This window comes from Bos grunniens, chromosome 9 (assembly GCF_055505025.1).
Source record: "Bos grunniens cultivar Pamir isolate PY7600 chromosome 9, Bosgru_T2T1.0, whole genome shotgun sequence".
NCBI classification, from domain to species: domain Eukaryota; kingdom Metazoa; phylum Chordata; class Mammalia; order Artiodactyla; family Bovidae; genus Bos; species Bos grunniens.
In genome coordinates this window covers 92,085,318-92,112,536 of record NC_141173.1, presented here as the reverse complement: position 1 = coordinate 92,112,536, position 27,219 = coordinate 92,085,318, and the positions used below count along the sequence as shown (strand labels likewise).

At 42.2% G+C, this 27,219-nt stretch overlaps 1 protein-coding gene across 5 annotated transcripts in view; it reads left to right on the top strand.

The window, feature by feature from the left end:
- The window catches only part of CNKSR3 (CNKSR family member 3), a 106,179-nt gene that overhangs the window by 54,202 nt on the left and 24,758 nt on the right, over positions 1 to 27,219 (top strand). For 3 of the 5 annotated variants that reach the window (XM_086318419.1, XM_086318415.1, XM_086318414.1), the window contains 4 exons: positions 10,230 to 10,393; positions 18,690 to 18,892; positions 19,346 to 19,433; positions 25,930 to 25,971. In XM_086318419.1, coding sequence (XP_086174545.1) covers positions 18,714 to 18,892; positions 19,346 to 19,433; positions 25,930 to 25,971 — 309 coding nt within the window. In that variant the 5' untranslated portion in view covers positions 10,230 to 10,393; positions 18,690 to 18,713. Of the gene's footprint in view, positions 1 to 8,324; positions 8,589 to 10,229; positions 10,410 to 18,689; positions 18,893 to 19,345; positions 19,434 to 25,929; positions 25,972 to 27,219 lie in introns of all 5 variants that reach the window. The other 2 variants (XM_086318417.1, XM_086318418.1) reach the window with 2 other exon arrangements.

Here is a 27,219-nt window from a genome sequence, read left to right as displayed (position 1 = left end):
GTATATAGTAAAACCCAAGGAGTTGGCTGGCTATTTGGTTCCATCTTCTGATGTCCTCAGAGTGATGTAAGTCTTAGAAGAGGTTGGTTACTAGCAAGAAACTTGGTTTGCTTTAGAAACTTTGGTTGCTTCTCCATAAGACATCAAAGCTACATTCTTTTGCAGCTCTTCCATGATGTGTGGACCAGCCTCTCCTAAATGTTTAAAAGCACAGACTTTAAAAAATAATAATTTATTTATTTTAATTGGAGGCTAATTACTTCACAATATTGTGGTGGTTTTTGCCATACATCTGCATGAATCAGCCACAGGTGTACACGTGTCCTCCTGTCCCGAATCCCCCCACCCCCTACCTCCCTCCCCATTCCATCCCTCTGGGTTGTCCCAGTGCACCGGCTTTGTGTGTCCTATTTCATGCGTTGAACTTGGACTGGTGATCTATTTCACATATGGTACTATACATGTTTCAGTGCTATTCTCTCAAATCATCACACCCTCGCCTTCTCCCACAGAGAAGTCCAAAAGAGTCCCAACAGAGTCCAAAAGTCTGTTCTTTACATCTGTGTCTCTTTTGCTGTCTTGCATATAGGGTCATCGTTACCATCTTTCTAAATTCCATATATATGCGTTAATGTACTGTATTGGTGTTTTTCTTACTGACTTACTTCACTCTGTATAAAAGGCTCCAGTTTCATCCACCTCATTAGAACTGACTCAAATGCATTCTTTTTAATAGCTGAGTAATATTCCATTGTGTATATGTACTACAACTTTCTTATCCATTTGTCTGCCGATGGACATCTAGGTTGCTTCCATGCCCTAGCTATTGTAAACAGAAAAGCACAGACTTTTATTTTGTCTTCAGTATTTCTATTTTTTCAGCTTGGTACCTGCCCCTCTCCTCCCCACCCTAGATAGTCAGCAGAGTGTCCCTCCTCCTCAAAATAAGCTGCTCCATCCCATGAACATAGTGAAGAGGCTTTGTTGGTTCGCAGTTGAGCTTCTAGTATCCCTGTGACTGCATCTTTGGATGTGTTTGGATTTTAAGCAGCTTCTGCTTTCAAGGCGGCGGCAGCCTTGGGCATGACTTCGTATACTCACAGCTCTAATGAGGGCAGAAACCCTGATGGAATTTTTCTCAAGACCAGATTCTTTCATTTTGATGATTGTCTTTGGCTCTAAGGAGGTTTGGGATTCCAGTTCCTGAGCAATTTATTTCCTTTTTTATACTCTGCAACTCTAAGTGCAGGTATCAGTACTAAGTGGAGAAGTGTAGACTTTTAGATCTGAAAAGTACTGAGAGAGCTTTTTAAAAATTTATTATTTTTTTAAGTTTATTTTTAATTGGAGGATAATTGGTTTATGATGCTGTATTAGTTTCTGCTGTACAAGAGCCATGTGTGTACATGTATCCCCTCCTACTTGAACCTCTCTCCCACCCCTGAGAGTTCTTTTCAGACATTATCTTTAGTTCTGGTCCTCTTTTTTCAAATTATATTTAACCAGAAGCCTGGTAGGATGACTGAGAAAATCAAAGAAGTGAGTAAAAAGTGTGTGGGGGTATCAGTCTTAATGGAAGTCTGTTAGTTCACACGAGGGGCCCAAGAACTGGAAATAAAGTGATTTTGCTAGTGTTGTGCATGGCAGGACAGGGACCAAAGCCAGGTGAGAAACCAGGTTCCCTTCATTAGAAGGGAACCTTAGGCATTAACCTTAACCATTAGGCATTGGTTACCAGGGGCCATGGAGAAAGAATTGACCCAGCAAAAGGGCCCAAGGCAACTGTTTGGGGTGATAGAAATGTTCACATCATGATTGAGGTGTCATTACATGGCTGTATGTATTTGTCAAAATTCATTGACTTGTAAACTGAAAAGGGGTGAATTTTGTTGTATATAAAGTGGATAGAAATTGTAAGAGGTCTGGACTTGCCTGGTGGTCCAGTGGTTAATACTTCACGCTCCCAGTGCAGGGGTTCCTGATCTCTAGGTCAGGGAGCTAGATCCCACACGCTGCAGTGAAGACTAAAGATTCCCCGTGCCACAACTAAGATTTGGTGCAGCCAGATAAATAAAAATAAAATTATTAAAAAAAAATTGTAAAGTGTCTCCTAAAACATGTTCAGGACTTTTTTGGGGTGAGAGGAAGGGAGATAACATTTTTTTTTCCTGCTTTTTAATTCGGTGTAATTATATCAAGTGATTCTTCTAAAAATACAAAAAGAAAGGAATCAGAGTCACCTCATTCCCAGTCTTGTTTGTTTTTCCAGTTGGCAGATTTATCATCCCTCAGAACTACTTACTCGTTGCTGCTGTTGGTTATACCAAGGCTTGGCGCACCTTTTCTGTAAAAGGCCAGAGAGTAAATATTTTAGGCCTTGGAGGCATTTGGTCTCTGTCTCAACTACTCAGTTCTGTTACTGTATCTCGAAAGCAGCCAGAGACAATATGTAAACAAAAGAGCGTGGCTGTGTTCCCATGAAACTTTATCTCCCAAACGGAGCAGTGGGCTGGATTTGGCCCATCAGTTGTATTTGCCAGTCTCTGAGTTACACCTTTGTTCCTTTCAGAGAAACTCAGGGTGTTTTCTCCATCATCAGCAGAAGGAGGAATATTATAGAAAAGTAGGATTGTAGAGGTGTTTGGAAGAGGACAGTTCTGAAAGTCTTGGAATGCCCTGCTAAGCTCACGGATTTGGATCTGTTAAGCAGAGGATGGTTTTTGCTCAGGGATTGTGGAGGCTGAACTAAGGGGAAGAAGGGACTGCACAGGGCAACCAGTTTCTAGATGAGTGTAGACACCCAGGCAGCTGTGACAATGAGATGAGATGGAGGGCTCTGGTGGAGGCCCTCTCAACTCAACATTGAGAGGGCGAGAATGCAAAGGCCTGAAGACTGGAAGTCCTGGGGAGGAAGAATCTGGAGGAGGAGGAGGGGGATGGCTCCCACTTTCTAGCTTGGACAACTCTGTAAGTCTTGGAGTCATTGACCAAAATGATCAAAGTGGGGGAGAAGCAGGCTTGATGAGAAAGATGAGGAGTTCAGGTTTGAATTGTTTTGAGTTTTAGATTAGTTAAAAGAACCTGGGAGGCATCACTGTAGAGATCTGTGGCTTTCGGGCTTTTTGTTTTTCCTTTTTTTATCACAATGGACAGCATGTGGGGTCTCAGGTTCCCCAGCCAGGAACTGGCCTGTGCCCCCTGCAGTGGAAGCACCACTGGCCCTCCTGGAAAGCCCCTGTAGCTTTGAGATTTTTGATGGTGCTTTCCCAGTGCACACATCAACAATACATGGATACTTAACTATAAGCAATTCACACATTCTGCTGGACTAGTGTGCATATTATGAAACCTAATATAAGAAATTTACTGTGCAGTTGCTAAGTTGTTCCTGACTCTTTGGGACCACATGGACTGTAGCACGCCAGCCCCTCCATCCTCTGCTGTCTCCTGGAGTTTGCTCAGATTCATGTTCATTGAGTCAGTGATGCTGTCTAACCACCTCATCCTTTCCCGCCTCCTTCTCCTTTTGCCTTCAATATAAGAAGTGTGCTGAGTTGCTTCAGTCGTATCCAACTCTTTGGGACCCTATGGACTGTAGCCCATCAGGCTCCTCTGTCCATGGGGCTTCTCCAGGCTAGAAATCTGGAGTGAGTTACCATGCCATCCTCCAGGGGATCTTCCTGACTCAAGGATGGAACCCTCTTCTCCCGCATTGGCAGGTGGATTCTTTACCACTAGTACCACCTGGGAAGCCCCAATATAAGAAATAGGCATTTCCAAAGGGGTAAGAAATATTTTTTTTTAAAAATCACAAAACAAATACCTGTTTAATGTGTGACTATTCATTAACATGAGATGTGATACTGTATTTCTCTTAGATTTGGTCATGATTAGGTTAAAAGCATCAGTTCACCCCTTGTAATAGTTAGCTTGTGCTTGGGTTACCTTCAGTGTGCAGTTCATTCTGCTTTTCTTGCTTTTCAGATCAGTAGGGGAAGACAGAGGATCTTGAGCCGAAAAAGAGAAGTCATGGCTGTAGTTTCTCTCCTTAAAGTGGATACGGGATATTATGATAGGGGAGAAAGAGGATGGCTTGGGAGGAAACTGGCTTCTTCCAGGTTGAGGGGAGGAACTGTGCTTCCATCGGCAGGTGCAAAGGCTGGCTGTGCCCTTTTGTCTCAGGCTGTCCCTGGGGCTGAGACAGGCTGGGACCCGGGACCCTTTGCTGCAGTGCTTGGACAAACATCTCCTGGAGCAACAGAATACAAAGAAACTAGAAGGGACAAAAATAAGCATGTGCATGCCCAATTGGGGCAAGTTATGGACAATAAGATACAAAAAGACCAAAAACTCCCAACTGCCACTTCTTGAAGGAACTGGGAGCAAAACAGGGTATTGCACTTGCCCCCAGCACACAGGAGCACCAAAGTGCTGGGCAAACCGCTAATCCTCCCCACCAAACCAGCCCTGGACCCGCCCCTACCCTCCCTCCATATAAGGAACCAGCTTGCCCGCCTCGGGGAGGGAGTAAGGGGACATGTTACCTGTTTTTGCTCCCCTTGCTGCAACAGGGGCCCCAATAAAGCCTTTCCTGAATTTCTTGTCTGATCTCTTATCAATTTCTATTGATTAAGGAGGCCAGACACCATGGTCAGCAACAGAATCACCTCCCTTTCTCCTTCTAGAGACACTGGTTGTTCTTTTGACTCATTAAGAAAGGCCAGTGGGTCAAAGGCTTGTCTGATAAAGCAAAAAGTATTCCTCAGTCCTTTAACTGAGCTAAAACTCAGCACACCCTGTGTTTCAAACATGGTGTTACTGCCGGAACTCGGACAGCTGTACCTAAACCACTGGTATCAACCAGCTTTAAACTTAAGGCCAACAAACCTTGACAAAACGGGGTGACAAAGAACAGTAATTCCAGAAGCATAGAGTTGGGTGGTAGGTAGTGTTATTATCTCTGTTTTACAAGTGAACCAACTGGGCTACTTGTTCCAGGTACTCAGTTAGCAGGAAGTGGACGGAGATTGGACTCGGGCTCTTAACCGCTGCCCTCTTGGCTTTTCTGACATAAATCAGAGAACAGTATTTTTAAAAATCATGAGATGTTTGTTTTTTTCCTTTTTGCCTTTGGGATTTCTTTGAGAGTGTAGGATTATTTGCAGGTTTAAGAATGGGGCGAGTCTGGGTGTCTCTCCCTGCGGCTTCCATTCTGTGGGAACCCTATCCTTTTCCTTCGTGGTTCTTTTCACATTGAATTGTGTGTTTAATTTAATTTGTATAAATGGAATGTCTTTAATCTAATTTTGTGTAATTATGTCTTTCTCTCAGCTCTGCTAGACTTTCTGTAAGTTCCTTGAAGCAAAGAACTGGTAAATAGATACATTTGACAAATAAGTTAAAGTGCAAGGTGTATTACAAATTCTAAAACCGGTTCATTTTAAATTGGGGATTTTCCCCTCCTTTGTGGGACTGCATAATAGTTTGATTTGGCTGTTTGTGAATGTTTAATTGTATTCTAAACAATAGGATAACTGAACAATAGGCCATGATGTATTGGAATAATAAAACTGGAGACAATACTATTTAAAACATAGCATATTCAATATATGTGTCCCTTGAGGGGAAAGTCTTTTTATTTTTGAAGTTTTTTATTGAGGTATAGTTGATTTACAATGGTGTGTTAGTCTCGAGTATGCAGGAAAGTGATTCAGTTATACATATATATGTATTTTTCTATTCCTTTCCAGAGTCTTTTCCATTGTAGGTTATCATAAGATATTGAATATAGTTCCCTGTGCTATACAGTAAGTCCTTCGTGGTTATTTATTTATAGTACTGTGTCTATTAATCCCAAATTCTTAATTTATCCCTTCCTCTTTGGTAACTATAAGTTTGTTTTCTTCATGAGTCTCTTTCAATTTTCATCGTATCTTTTTTTTTATTCTACATATAAGTGATATTATTTATTTACTTTTCTCTGACTTACTTCACTTAGTATCTCTAAGTTCATCCATGATGCTGCAGATGACATTGTTTCATTCTTTTTTATGGCCGAGTAAGGGGAAAGAGTGGAAACAGTGTCTGACTTTATTTTTGGGGGCTCCAAAATCACTGCAGATGGTGATTGCAGCCATGAAATTAAAGGACGCTTACTCCTTGGAAGGAAAGTTATGACCAACCCAGATAGCATATTTGAAAGCAGAGACATTACTTTGCCAACAAAGGTCTGTCTAGTCAAGGCTATGGTTTTTCCAGTGGTCATGTATGGATGTGAGAGTTGGACTGTGAAGAAAGCTGAGCACCAAAGAATTGATGCATTTGAACTGTGGTGCTGAAGAAGACTCTTGAGAGTCCCTTGGACTGCAAGGAGATCCAACCAGTCCATTCTAAAGGAGATCAGCCCTGGGATTTCTTTGGAAGGAATGATGCTAAAGCTGAAACTCCAGTACTTTGGCCACCTCATGCAAAGAGTTGACTCATTGGAAAAGACCGTGATGCTGGGAGGGATTGGGGGCAAGAGGAGAAGGGGACGCCAGAGGATGAGATGGCTGGATGGCATCACCGACTCGATGGACATGAGTTTGAGTGAACTCCGGGAGTTGGTGATGGACAGGGAGGCCTGGCGTGCTGCGATTCATGGGGTCGCAAAGAGTCGGACATGAATGAGCGACTGAACTGAACTGAACTGAATATCCCAGTGTGTGTGTGTGTGTGTGTGTGTGTGTGTGTGTGTATCACATCTTTATCCGTTTGTCTTTTGATGGGCATTTAGATTGCTTCCACAGTGGGGAGTCTTTAAGTCGCTCTAGATTCTGTATTTGGGCAGGTAATCACATGGTGTTTCTACTTGGTAATTCTACTACATCTTGGGGATCTTTTGATTAGTCGAGGTCAAATCATTTATAGTCCTCTGAATCCTCCAGGAGATGCTGGACATTTTGCAGGCAAATGTTCTGCTGTTTTCTTCACTTCTCTCTCGTCCTATCCAGAAACGTCTTTACATCTCCCATATCAGCCTCCTTCTTTGTGTCCAAAATATTTACTTAATGCTCTGAAGCTATTTCTGAAATCTTGTTTCTTCAGTGGAACTTTTTACAGTTAAAAGAGAAACCTGGCCTCATCTTTCTTTCTACTTACTATTAAAGGATGGAGTTTTGTGAACACCTGTGGTGCGTGTGGTCCTGCACTTTAAATGTAATGGACTAGTTTATTCTCCACATGAGAAGTCACGTGAGCCGGTCTCATTCTCCTATTTTGAGCAAATAACTTGCTTGGCACAGTAAACATGAATCGTAATTCTGTTGGTCACTGGGCCTTGCTTATTTTAGGAAAAAGTTTATCACGTGTGGATGAACATGAAGTAAAGTATCCTTAGGTTTGTGTTGGTTTGTTAGAGCTGTCATAACATAGCCCCACAGACTGGGTGGCTGAAACAACAGGAATTTGATTTCTCCAAATTCTGGAGGCCAGAAGTCTGAGATCATAGTATTCGCAGAGATGGTTTCTTCTGAGGCCTCTCTTCCTGGCTTGTAGAGACCTTCCCCTATATGTCTTCACATGTTCTTCTCTGGGTACGTATGTCTCCTTTTCTCATAAGAACACCAGTCATACTGGGTTTGTGTGCTCAGTTGCTCAGTCGTGTCCGACTCTTTGTGACCTCAGGAACTGTAGCCCACCAGGCTCCTCTGTTCATAGGATTTTCCAGCCAAGAATATTGGAGTCAGTTTCCATTTCCTCCTTCATATTGGGTTTGGGCTCACCCATATGACCTCGTTTGACTTAATCAACTCTTTAAAAACATTACCTCCAAGTTCAGTAATGTTCTGAGGTACTGCTGATTAGAACTTCAACATATGTATCTTGGGAAGATTGATTCAGCTGTAACAGGGTTTAAATGTTTAATATGATTGTCCTAAACATCTATTTAAAGCTTAAGTGCAGGCAAGGAAAGAGAACATTCTGAAGGAGGGGAGGGTATAAGATATTGAATCAATCTGGCTTAAAACTGGCTAAGTAATTTAGAGTAAAATTCACAGTGATTAGTCTTTTGTTCATACTTTCCCAGTTTTGGGGGTCAATGAAATGTGAAGTACCTTCTCAGGACCCCTGGGTTTCCATGCTTCTGTTTTAACAGCTGTGATTAGACCTTACTCCTTATTTAGGGGCAAGCTTGGAGAGGAATTGTTATAGTCCCATGTTTGCTGGGTAGAATGCAAAAGGATTGGGGCTTGTGTCAACAAACCTTGATTTGAATTTGAGCTCTTTTCTTCCATATTGGGCTGAAGAAAATGGCTAACAAAATCGTCCTCTTGGCATTGTAGCAGCTATGTACCCGTGGACAAGGTACAGAATCTCCATGAGCCTTGATCTAGTCATCCATGAAATGGGAACGGAGTTGCAAGGAGGCTCTCCTTGTCTCTAGGACTATCACTGTTGTGCCCTGCAGATAGACTCTGCACCCTTGCAGACCGCCCTGGGTACCCTGGACGGTGACCCTCGATACCTGCTGGCTGGTGTGGCCTCCACTACCTGCTCGACTCACATGCAATGGAGGCCCCCGGTGGCTCGAGGCCATCGAAGTGGAGGTGGGTTTATATAGTTGCCACAACCTCGCTGCTGTGTGACAGAACCCCTCTGTTAGACAGATGTCTCTTCAGGGAGGGTGGGTTAGACTAGTTACTACTAGTTACCGTAGTAACTTGTTACCATAAAATTAATTTTTTCTTAATCTCTGCTTCAGGTATTTGATAGTCCCAAATGGTTATTAGGACTCTGTTTCTCTTTCTACATCTTATCAGGAGGCAAATGGTGAAAGTTTTTGCCACTTTAAAAACTTTCAAAATAGTGGGGCAGAGATATCACTTAACACATTTTGAGTGCTAAATGGACTCTAGATTTTGAGGTTCGTGGACTCTAGTATTGCCAAAAGTAAGTGCCAGACCTATGTCTACTTTCCTGGTTCAGAGTACCCACATAGAGAGCTTTCGGGAGGGGTAAATGAAGTTTGTGTGTGTGTGTGTGTGTGTGTGTGTGTGTGTGTGTGTGTGTGTGTGTGTGTTTAGCGGGGGAGGGGACAGCAACATGCCTTCCACATACTTTTTCAGGTTAAATTGAGTTTTCCTCCTTTGTGTGGGATTGAATTTATATAAATCTAGTCTTTTAAAACACTCAGGTGGCTTTTATTAGGCTTGAATAGATAAACTGATTTAGAGTGAAATATGCTAGTAAAACCATTAAAACATATTGACAAGAGAGTTCTCTATAAAGGAATAAAGAATCCCAAGTTCTATTGGGCTTACCTATTTCAATCATTGTATAAGAATATTAAAATACAGCCCTGTTGGCCATAGTATTTGACCTGGAAAAATTCCCATAAGTGAACCCATTGAACATTGTCTTTGTCTGGCTCCACTCCTGAAAGCTTCTCCTCTGGGTTCTGTATTCATCAGAACTTTTCATTTGCAAGGGACAGAAATTCAACACAGATAAGCTTAAGCTAAAACGGAAATTTATTTTGATATAAGTAAAAATATTCTGGGGTTAGAAGTATCTTTAAACAGGATTAGATCCAGGGACACGTAGGATATTACTGGGGTATCTTCTTTGCCTCAAATGGATTTATTAAAAAAAAAAAAAACAAATCAGAAAAGTGACTCCCAAAATCCCTAAGACTGTATCTTTATGACTTCTAATTGGAAAAGAAGAGAGAGACTTTGTCTTCGTTTGTTCACATATCAAATCTTAGGGGAGATTTTGATTGGTTCTGCTTGAATCACATGTTCATCCCTGAACCTATTACTGTCTGGTGGATAGAATAGTGTGGCCAATCACTGTGGCAGAGCATCTTCATTGGCATGTCCACTGGAATCACATGGGCTGGGGGAGGGCTGATGTTCCAGAGAAAGACTGCTTAGCCAACAGACAAATGTATGTGTAGCACAGATAACTAGCTTTTCAAACCACCAGGGGTTAGTGTTTATTCTTCTAGCTAGAAGGGAATGGAAAGATAACTGTCAAAATTGTGGGATCCATCTGGAAATTTAAGCTGTGATTTAAATTTAAAATTTAGATTTAAAACTTGTTTAAGAAGATGAGAGCACACTTGATTGTGTGGACCATCAAATAGTGGAGCATAACCGGTGATTCCTGAGGTTGATTTAAATGTGGGCATTTTTTGGAGTAAGGGAACAAAGTGACAATAATGGATTGTTTTGCTTTCTCGGTAGGCTTAGATGATTGCCTGCAGCAGTATGTCCACAAGTTTGAACGAGAGAAGATTAACGGAGAGCAGCTGCTACAGATTTCCCACCAGGATCTCGAGGAGCTGGGTGTCACACGCATTGGACACCAGGAACTTGTGCTGGAGGCTGTCGACCTTCTCTGTGCACTGGTTAGTTCAGGAAAAGGTGATCTGTACTGCGATGATGGTTTTTTAAGGGTCTCACCTTTTAAGTCTCCTTGGTTTTGCTATCTTGCTTGTCATCATTTTCTTAATGATCCGCTGAAGTAGAGCATGAGCTGAAGATAATATCAGAAGGGAAGAAAAGAAATAATTTTCTAGGAAGAGCTGGCAAACAATAGCCTGAACCTTCAATCTGGCCTGCTGTCTATTTTTGTAAATAAAGTTTTATTGGGACACAGCCATGCCCATTCATTTAAGTGTTATCTGTGACTACTTTTATGTTACTGTGGTAGAGTTGGGTAGTTGTTTCAGGAACAGTGTATCCACTTAAAGCTGAAAATATTTGCTCTCTTGGCCTTTACAGAAAACGTTTTCCTTTTATGGAAAAAATTCTGTATTCATTTTATTTTCCTATCTTTTATAAAGAATAAAAAGATGAAGATGGTCCTGAATGAACATGTCATCTTCTCCATTGAAATGACAAATGGGGTTTGATTTTTTTGGTCTGTTTTTGTTACGTAAAAATCATTTTTATATTTTACAGATATTTTTGATAGTTTAATAACTGATGCTGGTGCTTGAAATATTCAGCCTATGAAATGGCAGCTGGATGGGGAAAAAGAAATGTGAACTTAGTTACATTTCGTAGTTGACTGAGTTTTGGCTTGAACATGAGTGAGTTAAATCTGGCCAGGTTCTGACTCTTCATTGCATCTGTGATGTGGCGAGTATTTATAGCTCTTTTAGGCGTGGGCTAAAACCACCTCCAAGGGCATCGTGCTTATAAACTGGCTGGCATAGGGTGGGATCCACGTCAATTGTGGTGCCATGCAAAGGATGCCATTTCCTTAACTGTCTTGCTTTGGACAAAGTCGGCAGCATTCGGACTGCTCTGCTGTGAACCTGAGCCAAGGGCATATACAATTACATCACTGAGAATGGTGGGAAAAAATGTGCTGCCTATTGCTTGCCATTGGCAGTCCGCGTCCCGTTGATTACATAACACTTGCTGCATTCTGCGTGTTCTTCTTAAAATGGACAGAGCCTTGTCTTCTGCTCTGAGATGCCCTACACTTGTTTAGGAAAGTAACGGGGGAAATTGTGGTTGATGAATGAGCTGCCACCAGGGACACGCTGTGGCCAAGTGGTGTGAGCGCTGGCCTGGGAGGCAGGGTTTTGCATTTTAATCCAGGCTCTGCTGCACACTCTTGGCTCTGTGACCTCCAGGGAGACCGCAGTGTCTGTTTTCCCCATTTGTGCAGTGACACTCCCTTAGATGTGAAAGCCTACACTCTGTAGCAGCAGAGTGAGGAGGTTTTTGCTGAGGGCATATGGGACAGGGGTGATCAATTTCCCGTTTGGAGCCTCAGTAGGAGATGGGCCCCAGCCTCCCTTCTTCAGCCGGTGACCTGTCCAGCATCCACCAATCAGGGAGTCAACCCACCCCAAGGTGGGCCCCCCTGTGGTCCTCACATCTTGGGGGCTTCATGCGTGGGGCTGCGTCAGGAGCAGCAGGGAGATTGTCTTTGACTTCAATCCCTGGGGAAAGTAGCCTGGTTCTTCCTGGATGGGTCCAGCTGCTACATGGCCTTCTGGCTTGGTTCTGGAAGTGGCCATGGCCCCAGGACAGTGCTGAGCAGCTCGATCAAGGTGTCCATCCTCCGTACTAGCATGCCAGTCTGCTTCTCTAGAGCCTGGTGCGAGCTTTTAGACACAGCTGCCCATCACACAGGATCATGTGTATCTGGGCAAAGAGAGGTCAGAGGGATGGGGGCGGGAGTTCGGGGTCGGGGAGACTTCCTCCCTGCCCCACAGAGTACGGCAGCAGAACCAGCATTTAGCTGTGTAGTAACACGTAGGTGTTTTGCGCTGCCCAGAAGATGTCCTAGTCCTGTTTATGATTAAAACTTACGTGTTTCATCCAGTAAGACATGTTTGAGTTTACTCATGTTGCGCTTTCTGGGAACATTGCTTTTTGGTCTTTTTCTGCTGTTTCAGATCATCTCTTTGGCTTTGCGGTAGGGCTTGGAGGGCAGGTAAATTACTTTGAAATCCACAAGATGGAAGGAGAGGAGGCAGGATGGACTACAGGCACATTGTGGATGTCAAGCAGGATAATTAACATAACAGCTGCCTCTCTGCTTCCCCTCCCTTCTCTACCTCTTAAAATATTAGACTAAAGTGAACAAAGCTGGAGAAATGCCAGAACCTAAAGCTGTGTTTTATCTCCTACAATTTCCTTCTAATTTCCTTTGTAGACAAAGTTTTGACCTCAGACTCTTTCTGGGCATGTTTCGTGTAGCAGAGTGCCAGTGAATGCATTTGACAGGAGGGTCATGGAAGGGTCTTAAATGAATGTGCCTATTTTGAGTCAGGGAGGGTTTTCGAGCATTCAGTAAAATATCTTTAGCCTGGCTATAATCTCCTTTTAAAATATTCTTATTATAATACATCTATTTATTATATCAATACCATGTTTAATCCATTTACACCATATAGATCTTTGTATATTTAAACAAGAGTATATTTAATAAGTGTATATTTAAATAACTTCTTTGCCTTAACTAGTCCATCCCTGGGACAGTTAATATGTATTTGCAATTGTCCCTGGTATTATGAGAGACATTTCTATGTAAACAGTTTAGTGGATGTTGATTTTATGATGGACAGGAAATGAGTAGAATTAGAAGCAAGAGAGGGAGGAAAAAACAAAAACACTGGAAAGTTTTGGAAAGAAAAGGGCAGATAGAATCTATTGAACCTAAAGTAAGGAACTGCTACTAAGATCCCAAAACCAGCAAACAGATGGGCCACTGGTTCTGGTTCTGGATACAGAACAAGGGGAACTCCCTTTTGTGAACACTGGCCTTAGCTGGCTAGAGTGGCTTAGGAGAGAGACTTGTTTTCTGAGGCAGAACCAAGACCACTTCTCAGGACTGAGTTCAGAATCCAGTTTTTCTCCCTCTTATCTGGGGCAGGGGGTGACTGGGACAGGCTGTAGAACTGCTTTTGTCCAGTAGCTGCTACATGTGACCGTTTAAATGAAAATGAATTAAAACGGAAGAGTAAAATTCAGTTGCTCAGTCGCACAGCTACATTCCAAGTGCTCAGTAGGTACTTGTGGCCAGTGGCTACCATATTTGGACAGTGCAGCCGGAGAACATTTTCATCATTGCAGAAGGTTCTGTTGGACAGCATTCGTCTCTAGGGTGGGATGAAGAATAAGAAGGTACTAATATAACTGTAAAACCCATTTCCTTTCCAGATCAACCAGACCCTAGTTTCCTGAAGACCAAGAGAGGGACAGATATATTTTTAAGGTTGGAGTAGGCTGAGGAAAGTGAACAGAGTTGGAATTCATACACATATCAAGTGATGCCATCTACATATGTGCTTAAAACGAAATACCTGTGATGTGTCTACCTGCCCAAGGGGCTTCTGTGCACTTGTGTACCCCAGAGATGACCCATTATTCATCATTTACCATTCAGCAAAACAGTTTAAAACAATGTTTTAAAGCTTCAATATGTATTCATTTCTTTGGTGCGTGGGGTCTTAGTTGCGGCATGCAGGATTCTTGTGTCATGTAGGATCTTTCACTGGGGTGCATGGACTCTAGTTGTGGCGAGTGGGCTTAATTAATTGCTCTGAGACGTGGGAGGCTAGTTCCCCAACCAGGGATTGAACCCACGTCCCCTGCATTGCAAAGTGGATTCTTAACCACTGGACCACCAGAGAATTACCGCCCGCCCTCCCACCAAATATCCTTTTTGTGGGAGAAATCACTCAAGAAGAGGAATCTTTGCTGGCTGTTGTGTTTACCTTGGTCTTGCTTATGAATGGGAAAAGAAAGTAGAAGAGAAGATGTGCAAGATTTGTCCATAGCGAAAATGTGTGCAATTAATGACACCAGAAGAGCAAACTGCCTCTTTCCCCCTGTCTCATCTATAGTTTCTCTGGCCAGACCATGAAATGACCCCTGATGGATAGCCTCTAATGAAGTGGGATCTTGGTGGAAAGTTTTTAGTACATGTCTAAATTTTTGGAGATTCATTTCATTTCTTAGTTTGTACCTTCTCGATACCTTATCTTCAGTTAAGCAGTTTCTGAAGGAGACAGACGTTAAGGAAAAGGTTAGTGAAAATGATCAAATCTGGTCTGGGAAATTATTCATTTACTCTCATTGTGGGGCACTTAAGTCAATAATCCTTTCCTGATTATGTTTCTACAGTAGTTCTTTGGAACTAATATAATCAGTTTCTTGTTTTCTTATTGTGGAATAGGGTGGAAGGGGAAGGCATTTTCCTTTCTTCCTTTGTTCCTTCTTTACTGCTTCTTAAAATCATAATCTATGTAAAAAAAGCAGAACTATAGTGACTGACAGGAAGAACATCAGAAGTTGCTGGGGACGAGGGGTTAGGGAAAGTGTAAAGTGGTGTGAAGGATGTTTGGGAGTGATGCAAGTGTTCTATAATTGTCATTGTGATGGTGCTTATGTGACAACATACATTTGTTAAAAGTGACTGTGTTGTGCATTTAAGATTAGTAAATATTATGCATCATAAAGTATACCTTAATAAAGCCTATTAAAATATCTAAAGTACCTTAAAAATAGAATTATAATCTGTCATACTACATCTGTTCATCCTTCTAGTCCCATGATTTGTGGGAAATGAAAAAAAATTTTCATCTCAGTGGAAATGAAAAGAACCAGTTAACAAGCTACATTCCTCCTTTAATATTAAAAGTGGTTGCTTAATAGAAGATGGAGGTTTAAAATTTTCTGTAACACTAAAATGCATTTAATCCTCTTTGAATTAAAGAAATAAATGCTGTACAGTAATAAATACTGTACAGTAATAAAGGTTCCAAGTAATTCATGGTGACACTAGCCATAGAAAGCTGAGCTTCCTGCTCTTAGTTCAGAACTCCTGCCATAAGTTGGCAGGCTGAGTAATTAACTGAATAAGGGAACAGTGCCTTTTGATCATAGTCACAGGTCCTTCAAACAGGCTGCGTCAGGTGGCTATTTATCCATTCAGTTGTGAGTCTTTGATTCTCTAAATTTCAAAAGCCATGGTGAAAATCCATGTTTTTATTTCCGTCTTCTCTATTAAAGGATGATGCCATGTTTTGGTTTCCAGAAAATGACAGTGAAAAAAAAGAATGGATGAATGTAAGGTTTAGATGGAACATTCCTGTTGATACAGAAGACTCATTTTTGTTACGAAATTTAGATTTTTGTAAAAACTTGCAAAGAGTTTTCAGTTAATGCAGCTGAAGAGTTTTTGTCTTTGTATTTGTTCTTAATTTTTTTCTATCTAAATTCTTTTATTTTTTTTTTGGCTGCTCTGTGTGGCATGCAGAATCTTATCTTAGTTCCCTGACCAGGGATTGAGCCCATGCTCCCTATAGTGGGAGCATGGAGTTCTAATTACTGGACCACCAGGGAATTCCCTCTATCTAAATTAAAATTTTTTAAAAAATTTTACTAAGAAGTAAGATGCCACATAAATTTAAACTTCACATAAAATCTAATTAGAGTTAGAAATGTTTTCATTCAGGGTATTGTCTTTTGTTACTGTTACTATTTGCTATTGCTCATTTTGCCAAAAGAAAAAGTTCTCACAGACTCCCTGGTATATTTATACTTTATGTATCTTGGAGCCATTGCGCACCCCTCCCGGAGACATTAGAAATGGGGGCTGTAAGAGAAAAAGACTGTATAATTTCAATACCTTAAGACCGTGAACTGTTTGTACCTTATTTAATGTCCCTGGATATGTTCCAGTGTCTGTCTCCTAGTTTATAGTCTATGGTAGCTAGAATGGAATTTGTATCCTACTGTTGTGTGAAAATTGTATAAATCTTAATTATGTTGAATTGGTTCATGTTGCTTTTCAGGTCTACTATATCCTTCTACTTTTCAGTATATTAATTCTATTAATTTTTGAGACTTTGAAATTGAAACTGCAACTAAAAAAATCTTATTTTACTACTTAAAATATAATCATAATATATAGAGGAACTATATGTAACTTTGTTCTGTGTTTTCCAAGTCTCCTGTAAATGCTGTCATGCTTTCATAATTTAAAAAATAAAAAAGTGGAAAAAAAAAAAGAAATGAAGGCGGTAACAGAGGAGGGGCGAAAAGACAGGCTAGATGCAGGGGGGACAGAAGCAGCAGTTAGATCCAAAGAAAATCTGCTGGCCTTCCAGAAGGGTGAGGTTCCGGATGGCCGAAGCCTGTCAAGGAAGCTTCTAACGTATCACAGGGAATGGAGCGGGTCAGGATAGAACTCAGAGAGGTTAAGTTTGGGCTGGATCCGGGGTGACTGGCCACTCTTCTTTTTCCTTGTCCCGTATCCATCCTGTTTTCTGTCTCATCACTTTGCCCTTTCTTGGACAGGGGGTATGGAAGTGGGGATATATGGCTTTGGGATCCAAAGCTTGTACCTTGATGCAGATCACCTTGGTTAGATTCTACCGCCTCCACGGATTAGCTGTGTAACTTCGGAGAATTTATTTAATGTCCCTGTGCCACAGTCTGCTTACCTGCAGAATATAGATAATACCACTTCCACCTTCATAAGCCGTTTGCCTGTGATAATGTTTGCCAAGCACTTAGCCCAGTTTCTGGCATAACATGTTCGATAGTGTTGGCCATATATTATGACCAAATTTTACATGGTACCACATTCTTGCTTTGGGATGCTATTGACATAGTTTAATATACCCCAGAGATATTTATTTATTTATTTTTGTTAAAGAGTGATGGAACACCAATTTAGGACATGTACATGAAATACTGAAATTCATCCCTCCCCCCTAAGGTTGTCTCAAATTTCATGTTGTTTCTTGGGATTTGTTCTTTATCTGGAAGGGAGTTGTTCAGTCACGCAGTCTTATCCAGCTCTTTGCGACTCCATGGACCACAGCATGCCAGGCTTTCCTGTCCATCACTGTCTCCAGGAGTTTTCTCAGATTCATGTCCATTGAGTCGGTGATGCCATCCAACCATCTCATCCTCTACCGTGCCCTTCTCCTTTTGCCTTCAATCTTTCCCAGCATTAGATTCCAATGAGGCGGCTCTTTGCATCACGTGGCCAAAGTATTGGAGCTTCAGCTTCAGCGACAGTCCTTCCAATGAATAGGCAGGGTTGATTTCCTTGAGGGTGGACTGGTTTGATCTCCTTGCAGAGAAAGGAGTAGTCTAGGGCAATATTGTCATACACAATGAATTTTTTAAAAGCACCCACATAGGTTGAACGTTGCTCAGAGGGAACAGAGATTAGAAGCTCATGGGACAGAAATGACCTTTCAGGTGAACTGGTGTTTCGACAGTGCTGCTGTGTTTCTGCGTGAATTTCATTTGATGGACATTTATCTACTCACTGACTGCTTTATGTCTGCTGTCCTGGAAGAGCAGTTCTGAGGGATGTATGCAGAGCCAAGCTCTGGTGGACCATGTATCAGTGAGGAAGACAGTGAACAAGGTGGTCTAGAGATGACGGAGAGGTGATGGGCTAGAGAGTGACCTCAGGAGAAACTTGGCAATATCTGGAGACATTTTTGTTTGTCACAACTGGAGAAGGGATACTACCGATTTTAACAAGTGGAAGCCAGCTAAACATTCTATGGCTATAGGAATCCTACCTTACCATCCAAGCAGAGAATTATTAGATTTTAAATGTCAGTAGGGTCCAGGTTGAGAACCTGCTCTAGATGGTCCTGAAACCTTTGAAGAGGAGGGCATATTTGAGCTAATTAGGATGTTAATGGCCTTCCCTGGTGGCTTAGTGGTAAAGAATCCGCCTGCAGTGCAGGGGATGCTTAGGAGATGTAGGTTTCATCCCTGGGTCTGGAAGATTCCCTGGATAAGGAAATGACAATTCACTCCAGTATTCTTGCCTGGGAATCCCATGGATAGAGGAGCCTGGCAGGCTACAGTCCATGGGGTTACCAAGAGTTGGATATGACTAAGCAACTGAACACACAAGATGGAAGTGATAAGAAAGAGCTGTCTTTGACAAAATTTGTGGGAGAAGCATTTTGGGAAGAGAAACTATCGAGAATAAAGTTCCTGAGGCAAGAGTAGGCTATGGAAGTAACGGAGGGAAGGCTGGTGTGGCTCATGAGGGTGAGATCAGTACTGCAGGTAAATCATGTAGGGTTTAGTGGCTGACATAGGAGTTGTTCAAGTGACTCAGTGGGTTTTGAGTTATTATGAGAGTTTGGACGTTGTTGATTGTTTTGAATTTTTCCCTTTGATTTTGTTTTCCAGAATTATGGCCTTGAAACTGACAATATGAAGAACTTGGTTTTGAAACTGCGAGCATCCTCCCACAATTTACAGAATTACATAAGCAGCAGGAGGAAAAGTCCAGCTTATGATGGGAGCACCTCCCACAAGCCCCCCAATGAGTTCCTGACTTCTGTGGTGGAGCTCATAGGTGCTGCCAAGGCCTTGTTAGCTTGGCTAGACAGGTAAGTGATGGTGTGCTTTACTGTCCTGTGAAAGGAGGTCTGAGGCACGTAGAAGTCTGTCCTTTGCCTCAGGAGTTCGGGGTCAGTGGTCCATTTTAGGGTCCCTTTGGAAGTTCTGGAGAAGGTGAGTAGCAGGAACAGATTAACCTCAGCTTAGAGAAGACTTGAGCTTTACTGAGGTTAAACATTACTGATTATCTGGTTCCATGAAGGCTATTAGTTGACTTTTGAAGGGATGTTCATTCCCTTGGCTCATTTTTGGTTGGGTTTTAATCTAGAACTTCTCTGTCTCTTTGCTATTCAGATTCCTATATTGTGTGTTACTTAGGAGGAAACTTACATAACAATTTAAACTGGCTTGTTGTATATTGTGGTTGTTAATACACGGTGTGGGATCCTGGTGGCTTCAGTGTTTTCACTTTTTTTTTAAAGAGAATTTTTTTTGCTTTCTAGGGCTCCATTTACAGGGATCACTGATTTCTCAGTGACGAAGAATAAAATTATTCAGCTTTGCTTGGACCTGACCACTACAGTCCAGAAGGTCAGTGCATCACTGTTGTTTTCTAAAAGTTTTTTCCTTTTCCCTTTTCTTCAAAGGATTTACATTCAGGTATGAAGTACCAGTCTGTATTTCTCTCCTTCTTCCCCCCTATTCCCCATCAGAGCTAGGGAGAGATGAAAGGCTTTAAATTAGATGTGTTATACAGATAGTTTCTGTAAAGAATGACCAGTGGCCTTTACATCAAAGATTGCCTTCTTTTGTTTCAAAATAGTTGACCTAATAAGCCTGTGCTTTCTCTAAAATGTTAGAACACTAAATTTTTAAAAAATAGAAATTCTGGAGTAACAACATTTCACCCTAATCTTTGTTCTGAGTATGTTATTGTTCAGTTCAGTTCAGTTCAGTCGCTCAGTCGTGTCCGACTCTGTGACCCCATGAATCGCAGCACGCCAGGCCTCCCTGTCCATCACCAACGCCTGGAGTTCACTCAGACTCACGTCCATTGAGTCGGTGATGCCATCCAGCCATCTCATCCTCTGTCGTCCCCTTCTCCTCCTGCCCCCAATCCCTCCCAGCATCAGAGTCTTTTCCAATGAGTCAACTCTTCACATGAGGTGGCCAAAGTACTGGAGTTTCAGCTTTAGCACCATTCCTTCCAAAGAAATCCCAGGGCTGATCTCCTTCAGAATGGACTGGTTGGATCTCCTTGTAGTCCAAGGGACTCTCAAGAGTCTTCTCCAACACCACAGTTCAAAAGCATCAATTCTTTGGTGCTCAGCCTTCTTCACAGTCCAACTCTCACATCCATACATGACCACTGGAAAAACCACAGCCTTGACTAGATGGACCTTTGTTGGCAAGTAATGTCTCTGCTTTTGAATATGCTATCTAGATTGGTCATAACTTCCTTCCAAGGAGTAAGCATCTTTTAATTTCATGGCTGCAGTCACCATCTGCAGTGTTATTGTATCTGCTTCTTAATTTTCTTTTTGGTTTGAGCTGTGGTAGCTGGATTTACCAGTCATTGATGATGCAGTAACAAGCATCCCTCACTCCTCAGCAACTTATTCCTGGATTATCTACGTGTATATGGGTCAGCTGGGAGATCTGCTTCAGCTCTCCTCACTTCAGGATGTAGGCTGACAGAATCTCACGTTGTTTTTCCCCAAGGCAGAGGGACAGAGAACCTGGGTGATTTTCACACTGACAGATGATCTGGTTTGGAAGTGACACGTTTCATGCACCATTCATTGGCCAGACTTTCAAACCTTAGTGAAGGCCAGGAAGATATTAACTGGCACGTAGCAGACTCTTGTGAAATTATTCTTAAATTGAGTTGAAGCCATAAAAATGTAAGGAAGAGCTTGTTCTTTTTTCATGTCCCACTTGGTTCAGATATTCTGAGATTGCACGTTTGTTCTCACTGCTGATTTGGCAGAGTAAAGAACATCCTTTCCTCAGTTCCAACCACGCCATAAAATGATGCAGTTCTGAAAAGCCATGTGCTTTCTGACTGTTCCTGGAACACGAAGAGTGAAGTTTGGCTGTTGTTTCGGGTCCAGTCCTGAGCGGCCCTTGAACCTGAGGCATGTGTGACTTCATCATATGCTTTTGAGGCCATGTTTTTAGAAAAGTGCCCAGAGCAATAGAGAGATGCTGAGTTTCAGCTCTTTCTTTATGGTGTATAAAGTAATTTTGACAAAAAATCGGATACCAGTCATGCTGTATTCATTATGTAGCCATCATGTCCTGGCATTTCTGGTGGAGGGTGCCCAGGGGTACAGATCCTGTTCAGAAGGGTACCCACTCATTGCATTTGGCCTTGTTCACTGGGGCCATGTGATGCCTGGTCCATGATTATTGGCGCTTTCTAAATGTGTGTTGAAATGAATGAGATAATGCTTTTGACAAATAAGCTGATGAGAATTTACTTCTTAACATGAAAAATTTAACCCAGACTTAAGGGACACAAGAGGTATTGTTTTTGTGTTTATTTTGTTTTCCCATTGGTACTCATTGAGCATATGCTTCAGAGATAGATAGCTGTGAGTTCAAATTCTCCCTCTACCATTAATTAGCCCTGGGACTTTGGACAATTCACTTAAAACTTATGAACCTCAATTTTCCCATCTGTTAATTGGGAATACTAACAATTACCTTACCAGATGATTTGCTTCAATTTCTACAATTTATTGTGGAATAAGAACAAAGGAGGAAGAAAGTGTAATATGAAGACACATTTTAAAATGTATGTGTATTTGTAATACACATATACATCTGAAAACCTATATACAAAGAAATATCTAAATACAGTGGGAAATTTGGAAGAAAAGTTGGGTTTACTTTGGCAGGGAGAAAAGTGGAGAGAGAATGATGTATGAGTCAAGCTAAAGACAAGAAAACATTTTGTCATTTACAAAAAAGCATGTATGTGATCATGTTTATTTATTCATGTAAGAATGGATCTAGAAGAGAAATATAAAATATTTAAAACATAGTAACTCTACCTCAAAAAGATTATGCAGATTAAAGAAGATATATGAAAAGCACAATGTCTACTTAAGAAATAATAACCTATAGTAGGAAATATAAAAGTCTTTTCTGGTACCAGTTTTCTGGAACCAAACTTGTTGGCTTAAGAAGGAGACCAAGTTACCACATATGTTAGTATTTCTGGTATTTTCTAGCTTATTGAAATTTGAACAATTGTTACAGATTAAGACTGGAAATGTATAAAATATATACATTTATATATATATATAAATGTATATATATACACATATATATATGTATAAATATATACATCATAAAATGGAATGCCATTTTATGAACTTGGGTTGAAAAAACATGTTTAGCTCCTGAGGAACATGTGTTTTCTGTAGAGATTAGAGCGCATAGGTACTTTGGCAAATGGTAAAATTTGCGTGCACAGTGGAAGGATGTGTGGACTGTCTTTTTCCACGGGGGGTGTCATGGCAGCCACAAGGCTCACCTTGCCAGGGATTTCACACCCTCTCACAACTGGGGGACGTGCAGTTTTTCTCAGAACTTCTTGGCAGAGAATCTTTTGACTCTTTAGGAAGAAGCCTGCCTTTTCCATTTATTGCTTTTTCTTCCTGGGGAATTGAAGGAGTAAAAGCTGGGTCTCTATTATTTCTAGTGACAAGGGACACATTCTCCTGGAGTCTTTATTTTGGTGTTCCTGTCTGTGAAGAGAGGCGTTTGTCCCTTTTCTTGTTCCTCTGTTCCACATGCTGCCTCTTTCCTGTCCTCTTGTAACTTTCTCTGCATCCTTCCCTCCCATGACAGTGGGCGTGTCTCCTGATTGGAAGGATAGAGAGTTGTTTTTTTCGCCTGCAAGGAAACGGCACACTTCTTTTGTGTGTGTGTATTCAGTAATTTTTTTATTTTCTTTTTTTAATTGAAGTGCAGTTGATCTGTCATGTCATGTTAGTTTCAGGTGTGTAGCAAAGTGATTCAGTCCTGTTGCACACTTCTTTTAAGCCTGCTTGGGCTGGAGTCCCCAGCCACCCCACCCGAGTCCACGGAGAGACCTTCCATCCAGTTTTCAGGCTGTATTTCAGCGGAAGCCTCCTGTGGTGGGAAGGCCTTCTGACCTCTATCTTCCTTCTCTCCTCTTTGTGAGGACATGAACACGTGTTGTGCTGGCGAGGGACAAAATGTCAGGGCAGTCGCTGGGTCCCAGTGTAGAACGAAATGGGGGAATGAGCCCTAGAAAGTGAAGATGCTCATCATGTCCAACTCTCTGTGACCCCATGGACTGTAGCCCACCAGGCTCCTCCATCCATGGGATTTTCCAGGCAAGAATACTGGAGTGGGTTGCCATTTCCTTCTCCAGGAGATCTTCCTGACCCAGGGATTGAATCTGGGTCTCCTGCATTGTAGGCAGACGCTTTACCATGTGAGCCACCAGGGAAGTCCTAGAGAGCCCAGGAAACAGAGAAGGAGAGAGGACCATCCCCAGAGAACGGAGAGCCAGGGGACCATTTATTGGGCCTTTTATTGGTTGGGTCTCAGCTGTGGACTACCCCACTTGACGTGTCTTATCACATTTAATTCTCAACAATTCTCTGAGATAGCTGTTCTCCTCCTGGCTTTGCAGAGGAGGAGGCTCAGGTGTGGAGAGGTTAAACCCATCTTCCAAGGCTCCTCAGTCAGTAAGAAGGGAGAATAAGGAGGGAGGGGAGCGGATGCTATCCTTAACTGGGGCTCGGCTCATCCACTTGACCAAGGGATGTGACAGACCTCAGCCCTGCTGTCGGAGCCCCGAGGGCCTGACTTGGTTCCAGCACTTCTCTTTTCCATTCCGTTGCCTTCATGCCAAACAGCATGAAGTCAGGCCTGCAGCTGCTTCCTCCCGGTAGGAATGGGTGTGGGAACCCACGTCCCCGAGGGCGGAAGGTAAAAAGCGCGCCCTTTCACACGCTGCCTTGGATGGTTCGGGGACGCAGGAGCACCCCTCACCCAACTTGGCTCCATCACCACGGGAGCCCGTTTTCTTTCTTGGTGGCTCTTTGGATCCGTCAAAGAATCAAATGTGAGGAACCACGAGGTCACACATGCACCTTGATGTCTGGGCCCCGGTGTATGGAGAGGAGCTCTCTGCCTCACCAGGATGACAGTCCTCCTGTTATTTGGGGAATTGTAATGCTGGGCTACCCAGGTGGTGCTAGTGGTAAAGAGCCCGCCTGCCTACACAGGAGATGTAAGACTTACGGTTCGATCCCTGGGTCGGGAAGATCCCCTCAAGGAGGGCATGGCTACCCGCTCCAGTGTTCTTGCCTGGACAATCCCAGGGACAGAGGATCCTGGTGGGCTACAGTCAACAGAGGTGCAAAGAGTCAGACACGACCGTGCACGCACATATACAAAATGAAAAATCATAGACACAAACCATTAGTTTTATTTCCGGAACAAGACCTTATAAATATTCTGTTTTGTTCAAGTTGACATTTACTTAATATTTCTGTCCTTCAGCTGGTTTGAATTAGGGGAGGGGTTGTCATGGTATTTGATGGTTTGGTTTCGTGCACAAGATGGAGGATGAAAAGCACATTTTTGGGCTGTCATCACTCATATTTTACAGAAGTTGCTCCTGGAGTTTGAATTTACATCAGACTCACATGTGCAAAAACATACTCCTGAATTTCTTTTTTTAAGTATTTTCTCTCCAGGCTGCTCTTTGCCTGAGAGTCAGTGTAAATTTTAAGAGCAGTAGAGTGACTATGATCTCCCACATTTTTATCTAGTAGAGAAAATTAAACAAAATTTTCAGAAAGCACTAAAATCTGATTATAAAATCATAGGGTAGAATGCTGTACATTTTAACCCCTATTCCCAGTGGCAGAAAAAAATGACCTAAAAGGACATTTTGACTGAAGCAAAAATCTTTGATCATTCCAACAGAGTTGATGAGTGTCCTTCCCGTACATGAAATACTTTGAATTTTCCTTAGGGTGCCGCAGTTTGGGATTATACTTAGTGCATGCTGGGTGCTGAACTGCTTCAGTCGTGTCTGACTCTTTGCAACTCCATGGACTGTAACCTGCCAGGCTCCTCTGTCCATGGGGCAAGAATACTGGAGTGGGTTCCCATTTCCTTCTCCAGGGGATCATCCAGACTGGGGAGCGAACCACCATCTCTCATCACTGGCGGGCAGTGGTGCCAGATAAACTCTCAGGACCTCACTGGTCTCCCTCTTGTTCGGCATGCACAGTGCTGCGTAGCTTGAGCTCTTCTGCTGTAGATCCTGTTCTAGAAGGTTAACGGAGAGTTTCACGTTGTCAGTTTCACTTTGGCTGCTTTCAGTCAGGACAATGGTGATTCCTATAATCAGCTAACTGGGTTCATAGGGTTCTGAGTCTTTTGTTCTTAAGCTGAGTAAACAATGCTTTGCATTCCGGCCCATTATTTAATGTCATCAATAGCATACTTCAAGACCACTTTTTTGGCAGCGTGTTAATGAATGTTTTGTTGAGCCCCTTTCATCCGTTAAGGACTGAAATATCTGATTTAATCTCAGTGGTGCTTAAAATAAACTTTGTGGCTAAGTTTACTCAAACCCTTATTTGAAAGCTATTCTTATGGGCAGGCCCAGAACTAAAGGCTCCCGGCTTGTTGGCTCAGTGCTAACTCAGCCTGGGGTCAGGTTTGAGAACCATCATCAACTTTCCTGGACTCTGACTTCTGGCTTCCTACTCTCTGTACAGTCTGGACAGTGGGTAGAGTTTAGTTCAGGTGATTTCTATAGGCTTTCTGATTAAATAATTGGTCAGATGGGTTCCTTGGATGATTAGCATCCTGGATCTGGAGACAGTAGAGTCTTAGGAGGAATCTAATGTCTGCCCTCTTTTCGAAGTCTTCTCTTCCCTGAAGTTCAGGACTACAGGCTGCAGGGTCGGAGGTGTGTGTGTCAGGGACCTCCTTGGGTCCCAGGAAATAGCTAGCAAGCTAAGCCAATTGTATCTGAAAGTTTTTGTCTCTTATAGCTTAATTTTCTTCTTTCTTCCTTTAGGATTGCCTTGTAGCAGAAATGGAGGATAAAGTTTTGGCTGTAGTAAGTATACCTTCTAAAAGTTACTGTAAAATTCCTTTTCCCAAAACAGTGGGAATCACATTAATTAAAGTAAATGTATTGTGGTTAGGTATTTCGGGATATGCTTTGAAATACTGACTTTTGGGATATGAATCTCTTAATTTAGGTAGAAAGGCAAGAATACAAGTTATTTAACAACAAGACCAACTAAATTGGGTATATTAGGGTCTCTGCTTTGCTCCCCCCAACACTTCTTCAAGGTATAATTATATTTAGATAGCTAACTCTCAGCTCTCAGGGTTAAACTGATGTGCAAATTTCACCTTTTTTTTTTTTAATTAAAAAAAATCTTGGCAAAAATCTTATGATGGAAGGGGGATGTACTGTGACTGTTTAAAGAGCATTTTGTAACTATTCATCATCACTTCCTCCTTTTGACATAAGCCAGCCTGTGCTCTTTTGATAAGGCCTTCTTCCTACTGATGTTGAGGAATTTAGCAATGAAACCGCTATAAATATATTTTCCATAAATAGGGAGGTTAAACACATTGGAGGCATGCAAAAGTGTCACTTCTTAGATTCTTCCCCCTTAGAAGAAAAACATCACTCTTTATAAAATCCTGATTTCTTTGGTTGTTTAATTTTGAAAGGTTAGATGAATCTGGGATTGGGAGAAATAACCACACGTAGCCACTAGGATTTCTACATGGAGACCACTCAATAGGGATCCTCATGTCTCTACAGTAATTTTATCTGGTCAGTGTTTGGTGTTCAGAGAATGTGAGTGGTCACTGTAAAGCTCACAGACCTAAATGTAAAATGCAAAACTATAAAATGCCTAGAAATAACAGGAGAAAGGAGAAGGCAATGGCACCCCACTTCAGTACTCTTGCCTGGAAAATCCCATGGACGGAGGAGCCTGGTAGGCTACAGTCCATGGGGTCGCTAAGAGTCGGACATGACTGAGCGACTTCACTTTCACTTTTCACTTTCATGCATTGGAAAAGGAAATGGCAACCCACTCCAGTGTTCTTGCCTGGAGAATCCCAGGGACAGGGGAGCCTGGTGGGCTGCTGTCTCTGGGGTCGCACAGAGTTGGACACGACTGAAGCGACTTAGCAGCAACAGGAGAAAATCTTGCTGACCTTGGGTTTGATGATGAGTTTTTAGATATGATGTGAAAAGTGTGATCCATGGGCTTCCCTGGTGGTGCAGTGGATAAGAATCCACTTGCCAACTCAGGGGACTTGGGATCTATCACTTATCCGA